The sequence below is a fragment of the Sinocyclocheilus rhinocerous genome, unplaced genomic scaffold, assembly GCF_001515625.1.
Source record: "Sinocyclocheilus rhinocerous isolate Xijiao unplaced genomic scaffold, SAMN03320098_v1.1 scaffold1192, whole genome shotgun sequence".
NCBI classification, from domain to species: domain Eukaryota; kingdom Metazoa; phylum Chordata; class Actinopteri; order Cypriniformes; family Cyprinidae; genus Sinocyclocheilus; species Sinocyclocheilus rhinocerous.
The window spans coordinates 120,350-130,365 of NW_015639585.1; the positions used below are offsets into that span (position 1 = coordinate 120,350).

The 10,016-nt window shown below is 42.8% G+C and overlaps 1 protein-coding gene across 3 annotated transcripts in view; it reads left to right on the top strand.

The window, feature by feature from the left end:
• The first annotated feature begins 551 nt into the window (after positions 1–551).
• The window catches only part of LOC107751533 (protocadherin-10-like), a 17,575-nt gene continuing 8,110 nt past the window's right edge, over positions 552–10,016 (top strand). For all 3 annotated transcript variants that reach the window (XM_016567274.1, XM_016567275.1, XM_016567273.1), the window contains exons 1-3: positions 552–3,495; positions 4,600–4,658; positions 5,476–5,582. In XM_016567274.1, the coding sequence (XP_016422760.1) occupies positions 1,006–3,495; positions 4,600–4,658; positions 5,476–5,582 (2,656 nt within the window). In that variant the 5' untranslated portion in view covers positions 552–1,005. The remainder of the gene's footprint in view (positions 3,496–4,599; positions 4,659–5,475; positions 5,583–10,016) is intronic.

Sequence of the window (10,016 nt, forward strand, 5' to 3'; positions counted from 1 at the left end):
CCCACTTGAAATTTCTAGCATTTTTTTTTTTTTTACAGATTCCTCCACATACACGCGCTCTCGGCATGCGCGCTCGTGAACTGCATACTAAAGAATACACTTTCCGTGCTTCAGATTCTAAACATTAAAATGTCATCATTAAGAAATTGCTTCTTAAATAAGTATCACATTCAACATATTGCTATATATTATATTCACACACGCACTTCCATTTCTTATAATGACAAATGAATTGGACTAGAAACTGACAGATAAAAACAACTGTAAAAGGATTTCTGTCCACTGTGAATCGCGTTCTCCAGTGCTAATATTTACCTTGAATGCGACTGTTTGACTTTATAAGACATGTAAATCAATTCTCATTCTCCGTTTAAAGAGAGCTGGAGTGGGGATGTGAGGGCGCATTGGGGAGGGAGGAAGCGTCTGATTGACGTTCACTGGGTCGAATCGGGTGACGCAGCGCTGGCCGTCCGGGCCGTCCATTGGCTGCTGGTGGCAAGAGCTCTGCGCAAAACAACGCACTGATGCTCACTCTCCTTGCAGATCTCGGGAAGAGGGGACCTACGGATTTCTAAGCATCCCGCAGATATTATAGACTATTAGACAACTATATGTAGAAAATTGTTTTTTGTCTGCAATAGCTCGCGTTCAGGATTTTCTTTTAAATTGATTTACCCACTCACTAAGCAAAAGAGTTTTGGGAAGATTTTGCTACTCAGTAATAAGGATCGGGGCATCTGTAGGTTCTGCAATGTCTTGCTGTGACGCACGGACTACTAAATTCTGCTCTCCTTGAGACAGCATTATATCAAATGGCTATAGATCTTGCGCATATGGCGACATGGTTTCCGGCTGACACGGGAGCTTTCTTGTTCGTTTGGGAAGTTGCACAGCGCATATGTTTTCTTGGACCAAAGCGATGGGTAATTCCTAAGCTGTGACTGGAGAAGAAACGGTGTCAAGACAGAGCGAGGGAATAAAGAGGAGTGCACTTGTTGTTTGGAGATGATTTTGATATTTCTCTTTTTCTCTATCTTGGATGGAGGGTTATCGCAGCTGCACTTCTCGGTACCGGAGGAGCAGGAGCGCGGGACGGTTGTGGGAAATATCGCCGAAGATCTGGGGCTGGACATCACCAAACTTTCCGCGCGCCGTTTCCAGACCGTGCCTAGCTCGCGCACGCCGTACCTGGAGGTCAACTTGGAGAACGGAGCGCTGGTGGTGAACGAGCGCATCGACAGAGAGGAGATATGTCGTCAGACTGTCCCGTGCCTCCTGCACCTCGAAGTGTTTTTGGAGAACCCGCTCGAGCTGTTCCGCGTCGAGATCGAGGTCATGGATATTAACGACAATCCACCGAGTTTCCCAGAGACGGACATCACCGTGGAGATCACCGAGAGCGCCACACCGGGCACCCGCTTCCCGGTGGAGAATGCCTTCGACCCTGACGTGGGGACTAATGCCTTGAGCACATACGCCATCACCACTAACAACTACTTTTATTTGGACGTACAGACGCAAGGCGACGGTAACCGCTTCGCGGAGCTCGTGCTGGATAAACCCCTGGACCGAGAGCAGCAGGCGGTGCACAGGTACGTGCTCACCGCAGTGGACGGAGGGCAGCCGCAGAAGACCGGCACCGCACTGCTAGTGGTTAAAGTGCTGGACTCCAACGACAACGCGCCCACGTTCGATCAATCCGTTTACTCTGTGAGCTTGCGCGAAAACTCCCCAGTTGGCACGCTCGTTATTCAGCTCAACGCAACTGATATGGACGAGGGCCAGAACGGAGAGATTGTTTACTCTCTAAGTAGTCACAATCCGCCGCGCATTCGGGATCTGTTTAACATCGACTCGCGCACCGGGAGGATTGAAGTGACCGGTGAGGTGGATTACGAGGAGAGCAGCACGCATCAGATCTACGTGCAGGCAAAAGACATGGGGCCGAACGCCGTGCCCGCGCACTGCAAAGTTCTGGTCAAACTCATCGACGTGAACGACAACACGCCGGAGATTAGTTTCAGCACGGTCACGGAGTCGGTAAGTGAGCAGGCTGCCCCGGGCACGGTCATCGCTCTGCTGAGCGTCATGGACCGTGACTCCGGCGAGAACGGACAGATGACCTGTGAGCTGCACGGCGAGGTTCCGTTCAAACTCAAGTCGTCTTTCAAAAACTATTACACGATCGTCACGGACGGTCCGCTGGACCGCGAGAAAGCGGAGTCTTACACGCTCACGGTGGTCGCCAAAGACAAGGGGGTGCCGTCTCTCTCCACAAGCAAGTCCATCAAAGTGCACGTCTCGGACGAAAACGACAACGCGCCGAGATTCATGCAGACGGTTTACGACGTGTACGTGACGGAGAATAACGTACCGGGCGCTTACATTTACGCGGTGAGCGCCGTGGATCCTGATGTTGGACAGAACGCCTATGTCACTTACTCCATATTGGAGTGCGAAATACAGGGCATGTCCATCTTAACCTACGTGTCAATCAACTCTGAGAACGGCTACTTGTACGCGCTGCGCTCTTTTGATTACGAGCAAATAAAAGAGTTCAGTTTTATGGTGCACGCCAAAGACTCCGGCGCGCCCGAGTTAACGGCCAACGCCACCGTTAATGTCATTATAGTGGACCAGAACGACAACGCCCCCTCTATAATCGCGCCTCTGGGCAAAAACGGTACCGCGAGGGAACATCTGCCCCGCTCAGCCGAGCCGGGATACCTGGTGACCCGTATTGTGGCCACGGATGCGGATGACGGTGAGAACGCGCGCCTGTCATACAGCATCCTCCTAGGAAACGAGATCGGGATGTTCCGGATGGACTGGAGAACCGGTGAGCTACGTACCGCGCGCCGGGTATCCAGCAAACGGGACCCGCCGCACCCGTACGACCTGTTGATCGAGGTGCGCGACCACGGGCAGCCGCCGCTATCGTCCTCTGCGAGCATCAACGTAGTGCTGGTGGACAGCATAGTGGAGGGCCGGAGCGGCGACCGGGGGTCGGTCAAGTCCAAAGAGGGCTCGTTGGACCTCACGCTCATCCTCATCATCGCGCTCGGCTCCGTGTCCTTCATCTTCCTCCTCGCAATGATCGTGCTGGCGGTGCGCTGTCAGAAAGACAAGAAACTGAACATCTACACGTGCATGGCCGGAGACTCGTGCTGTCAGTGCTGCAGTCGCCAAGCGCGCGGCCGCAAGAAGAAGCTCAGTAAATCGGACATCATGCTCGTCCAGAGCACTAACGTGGCCAGTACCGCACAGGTGCCGGTGGAGGAGTCAGGCAGCTTCGGCTCGCACCACCAGAACCAGAACTACTGCTACCAGGTGTGCCTGACTCCGGAGTCTGCCAAAACCGACCTGATGTTCCTTAAACCGTGCAGCCCATCCCGGAGCACAGACACAGAGCACAACCCGTGCGGGGCAATCGTTACCGGATACGCGGATCAGCAACCAGATATCATCTCAAACGGGAGCATTTTATCCAGCGAGGTGAACACATTTTATTACCTATCCAGGCAACACTTTATCTTAATCCAGTATGAAATGCTTACATCATTAGCAAGCAATTGCCATATCCACATTACCATATTAAATCTTAGGATAAAAAAAATATTCACTTTATATAGCTTTGTATACCTTAATATATTTCTAAATAAAAAAGACTGCTAAGGCGTTAAGCAGTATTAACTCACACACACACACACACACACACACACACACACACACACACACATATATATAAATATAGTTTGTTTTCAGCGTTAGTTTTTCAAATTATTGCTATATTGAGAGTGTTAAAGTTTTAAATGCCAAAAACTCAAAACTGAGTGTCAAAACTGAGTAGAAATGACAGAAATTCTTGTGAGAAGTTCAGTGGATGGAAACATATTTCTGTACATAGCCTATATGCACCTTAAGAGGCTATTCAGTGGTGATCTTTCAGCTTCCTGTGTTTGTAATGTCAGATTGTAATCATCTGCTTGCTTATGACTCACATAGTGCTTTTAAAGGTAGCTTGGGGCTGTAGTGCTATTTTCAGATGCTTTAATTACACTACAGCACTTCAGGGTCAGTTACATAGAAGGATGTAACCACATATTCAAGATTGGATGGAAACCAAATGTAAACATTTCAGAATCAATCAATAAAAATCCTATATCGATTGACCAATAATAGGAATATATGGGGGATGTGAATGTTGAGGGTGGTTACAAGCTGGTATAACATTTCTGCTCTGATACTAGCATCTTCCTTTTTGCCTCTGAGACAAGTCATGTTATCGTAAGTGAGCCCCACATCTGACAAGGTCTACCTTACTATCCCCTGGCACTCTCTGAAAAGGGTGTAGCCCTGGAGTCAAGTCTGAGGAGGGAGTGGGGAGTGTATTGGACGAGGGTTTAAGTATGCTAAGCACACAGTCGCTGGGTATCAGTGGAACAAAGGCGGTTCTATGGTTGAGGTGCTCTAGTGCATGGGCAGAGCAGAACAGAGGCCTGACCAGTGTTTTAATGACAAATGCAGAATATCAAATAAACTTGCTCTTCATCATCATTATTATTATTACTATTTATTATTGTTGTTGCTATCTTTTAGACCAAGCACCAGAGAACTGAGCTCAGCTACCTGGTGGATAGGCCCCGTCGTGTTAACAGGTGAGATTGCTGATTAAATACAATGTACACACACACACACGCTGCATTTTCATGTTTTATGGAGAATTTCCATAGACATAATGATTTTTATACTGTACAGACTTTATATTATATCCTAAACCCAACCCTCACAGAAAACTTTCTGCCTTTTTACATTAAATAATAATAATAGGTTTTATTATATACATTTTTTCTTTACAATTTATTGTTTTACTTTTTACAAATGATTTACTTTATCTTTATAGTATTTTTACAAATGGAGAATTTGGGAGATTTTATAGCTGACTTCTGGGTACAAACTGATTAAGTGGGTACGCACACATTTACTTACAGTATGGGAACAGTCCATAGACTTTTATCTTTTATACACAATTATAAATACTATAACCTATGACCCAAACCCAGAAACCTTTCTGTATTTTTACAAAAAAAAAAAAGTTTATTTTTACATACCATTTTGTACAAATGAGGACGTTCCTATAGGGAGCGTTTGTCAGATTTAGCTCACTTCCGGGTACAAAATAGTCCCCAAAATGATTTAACTGAATAAACTCCACATTGAGACAAAGAAAGAGATGTATAAATGATGTGGCGCCTAGCCAAAATGACAAAATCTGACTCAGCATTGCATGTGTTATCGTAACGTTTGATACTACACAGCATGAGTCTGATACAGAATTTGATATTGAATTTAATCAGCAGTCTAAACTATGCCAAAAGTGTTAAATAACCAAAACAATCAATACTTCTAATGGGAAAGAGCCGTACAAAGCTCCAATTACCAAATGACTACTAAACCATAAAATTTCCCTTATAGTTCAGCATTTCAAGAGGCAGATATCGTCAGCTCTAAAGACAGCGGACATGGAGATAGCGAGCAGGGAGACAGCGACCATGACGCCACCAACCGGGGCCACACAGCAGGTGAGTTGATTACGAGTTTCTCACCTACTGTCGACCTTAGCTAGACTTGAAAGAAGCATAAGAGGAGTGAAAGGCCCCTGGGGAATGAATGCTGAGGAGAAACATAGGCAGCGATAGACATTGGGAAATTGTTCGCATCTTGGCTTTGAAAGCAACGCGACAAGCCTTCAACCGATTCTAGCAGTGGATCAATATAGGGACTGCGTGGAAATTATACATCTGTCAACAGAGCTAAACGGATTTCAGTCAATGCCGTGAAGGAGTCTGGCTTGTCTGATGGACAGGCTTTCTGAAGCATTTAATGAGTATTTGAAAGCTTCCCCGGTAACGAATCCACAGCTGCCCACCACCCCACCTACACCCCCCAAACACAATTATTTTTCCATTCATATTAAATGCCAATAACGTTTGAGTGAAGCACGACGAAATGGCAATCGTTCGTTGGAGACAAATTTGATTTGATTTTGTTTATTCTTTATTTATTTATATTCAATTTGATGAGCTTTTTTGACTACTGCTCGTTTATTGATCAAGGTGGAGCCTTACGGCTTCGACTGGATAAGGCTTTGACCTTTCTCTCCAAAGAATCATAACATTCAGCCTTCGGTTTGGCAAACAGTTAGATGATGGGTTGCCAGATATTACGTATGTGCCACGCACAATGGAATACAAATTCTTGAAAAGAGCATGGATTCACAGTTGGGGGGGGGCTTTGCAGAAGGAGAAAGACCGAAAGGCAGAGGGATTGAGATTTTTAAAAAACTTTTAGAGCATCAAAGAGGTAAAATGAGAAGATGTGTATGTGTGTCCTTTCCTTCCCTGCTCTCCTCTGGGTGTGTTGGCAAACTCGCAGTTTCTGCACTCCCATTTCAGTGCCTGTCTCCACATAGCCAATTATCACAGCAAGGTTAAGATGAAGGCCTGGGACACTGACAGGGGTAGAACCACTGCATTAACAACCACTTACATACACACACTCGCTATCTCCTTCACACATCCCTACCTCACCTCCTTTTGTTCTTACAGCATCAATTTGGAGATATCAGACTAAATTAAGAGAATCCCAGCCAAAGGATAGAAGATAAAGACAAAGAAACGTTTTAGCCCTCATGTTGTGTAATGCACTCTATGCACACTACTGCTTTTATAGAGATGAAAATATAAAAAAATTATAGGTAACAGTTTACAAAAAGACTCCATTTGTTAGCATTAACTAACTCGGGTTATTTAGACCTTTCAAAACACATGAACATTAGAATAAAAGGTGTATGTACTGATGTAAGTAATGTGACATTTTAATGAAACATTTTAAAATAGTTGAAATTTTCTTCATAATTTTTATAAGATTAGAAAAGCCTGATATTTTAAAGTAATGTATATCTGTCGAGCTATTTAAATGACCCTGGGGTCTCTCAGATGAGCATGAGGGTCAAGCTAGAAGAGCTGGGGTCAGAGAAAGGCCATTTTCCATGATTTAGACTGTTACATCTGCATTTGTTTGCAAAGAGACAGAGGCGTGACAAATTGCACAATTAGATTAACACGAGTGAGCGATAGATTGATGATTATCTATAAATGAGGGATGTGTGGTGATGACGTTAATCAAATCACTCCTGTCGCTATAATTTAATGCTATCAGATCCCAATCAGGCAACTCCATTTGCTCTGCACGCATACACACACACACACACACACACACACACACACGGAGACAGTTTATAGCTATAGTGAAAGCTAATGCTGAGGAAAACTGTAGCTACAAGATATTCATAATTTTAAGCAGTTCAACTAGTCAAGCTACCCTAGTCAAGTAGTCAGCTACACTACAAGCTATTAACAAAAGGTAAATAAATACTAAGGTATTATCAGGGTGCAATATCTTTTTAAATGTATATCAGATGATTTTATTTATTTAGCAATTTATACAATAAAGATCTCAAAGCACAATTAAAATACAAAACAGCATACATAATTTTCTCATACAGTCGAAAATATAGTCATAAACAATACCATTTAACATGTTTTGCTACACAAAATAGAAAATACTATGCAACAACTCAAATGAATCAGTGAATATTTTTAAATGATTCATTTATCAATCTAAACAGCTGTTTGTTCTTTGGATTATTGCTTCAGCTCGCTCAGTATGAAGTTCTGTGTTCAATACAATGTGACAAAAGCAGTCATGCAGTGGTTTGTCACACTACACATGCTACTGAAAAAGATACATAATTAAAGAATTTCACATTACTGAAAAATAGTACAGTTAGTAGAGTCACTCCCTAAGACTGGCGAAAGCAGTGACAATGTAGATGATTTCAATGGCTAGAAGCTGATTTTGAATGAAAACCCACCTTGATTGTTCTTCAAAACAAATTTACCAAAGTTTCCTCCCAACCCTACAGCAAAAACTCTCGTCCTCAGCATGTGAGCTCAGGTCTTTGGTCAGCCCGACGACAGGTGTTCTGAAGGGAAATTCTGCTCATCAGGACTTTGGCAGTGTTTTTCCTTTTCGTTCTGATACTTTTGCACACCATTGATAAAAGATGTGATGAGGTCTCCAGAAGAGAAAATGCAAGAGAAGCGGAAAGAGATGAAAATAACACGCACACAGTGGGATGCGTAGCACTTCCTGATGGAGAACAGCTTAGTTAGCCAGTGTGTTTGTACTCAACGCAGCATCTCTTTTTCTCTAGATATCTGCAGCCCCAGAGTCCATCATCTAGTCAGATCATTAATGTTTTCAATAAAAATCCCAGCCACACTGAGGATATTTAATATCTACAGTAATCGAATACAGGTCTGCAATTATAGGATTTCATGGGCAATTATGTAGATATTTTTATTTATTGGCCATGAAGTGCAGGTGTTAATCTATAGCATACAACCTGCTACACTAGACTTTGCGAGGATGTATTGTATTGCAGAATAATGGAATGAACCGTGCAAATGCAGTTTGCTGAACCATATCGCTGTTAGATTTTAAACGCAATTATTCTGACAGCTCAAATTTCTCTTGACAGCTAAAAAAATCATAAAATCCTTGAGGTGCACCGCTTGCAATGCATAATGGATGCTGCATTGTCATGTTCTTTTTATCCAAAGAGCACTAATGCTGAACTATCAGCCCAAATTTCAGCATTTAACTCAGATTGAACCATTTAATGACTGCATTCAAACTTTGTTTTCTAGATAATTTCAACCTTAATCCTCATTCGAATAGGACTTGTTTTCCCTGAGGATGGTCATTTTGTGTGTTCACAGACATACTTTGTGATTTAAATCCCGTCCAAATTGAAAATGTCTGTTTTTCTTCCACAACCACAACTCAGCATCCTCTGAGAAATCTAATCCAGTTTGTATAGAAGCATCTGTGATTGTGGTATATTACTTTTTCACAATGTTTCTCTTCATTTCTTACCTTTATGAATGATTTAGATTCACAATTCTATCATAAATATGCTTTTAATGGGTTGTAAATGGGAGTAAAAGCTATAGAGATCTCAATCCTGTCCAAATCAAAGATGTTCAGGCTAAATAATTGTAACAGTATTTAAAACCTAAAAATCCCTTTCAATTTGTTGCTTCAGTGTGCCAGCATTTGCATATACAGTGTATCCTCCATTACCCTGCAATCTCCACCAAATTTGGATTCTGTTCTGCTAACCAGGATTCAAATCTACATCAGGATATTATTCTACTACTAAATTATGCTAAATTCATAAAACACTATTATTTTGCTGTCACTAGCATTTCCTTCAGAACATGCCAATCCGGTAGTTTTTTAAAAGCAGACCTCTGTCAGATGAAACAATATCAGGTCCTACATGTCCTACATGAGTCTCTGCATGTGACTGTGATATCGATGTGAACATCAAGCTGTGAGCTTCTGTCTGCTCGCTCGGTGGGGATATTTAGAGACCGCTGTTCTAATTACATTGAGTTTGATTGTATGCAGTCAGGTTTATCTGTGTACTTAATATTGATGATGTCACAAAGGCCTTGGATCCCTAGTTTAAAGAGATTTACGCCTCTGTGTACATCCGCATATCTCTGTCCATATATATCACCCTGATATAATGGTGAAATAACAGAGTGGACAGGTTGTGGAAGTGATCTATGGATTTCACAACACATCTGAGCAGAGATGTGAGCTGAATGTGGGTTCAGATGTTGCGTCTGTAAGATTAGAAGTACTGAGGTGCGCGAAAGAAAGAAGAATCACATAAGAAATCTCTTTAACTTTGCTTATCCCTGACAGCAATGATACAGAGAGCAAATGGAGACTTTTGCTTAAGCTTCTCAGATCTCTCCTTAGAAAAATACGCTAGTAATCTCACATATGCCTCCTCTAGAGTTTCATAAAAGATCTCAGCAATGTCAAAAACTGTACTAAGACACCAAAGTCAGCGATCAAAAAAAAAAAAAAAAAAA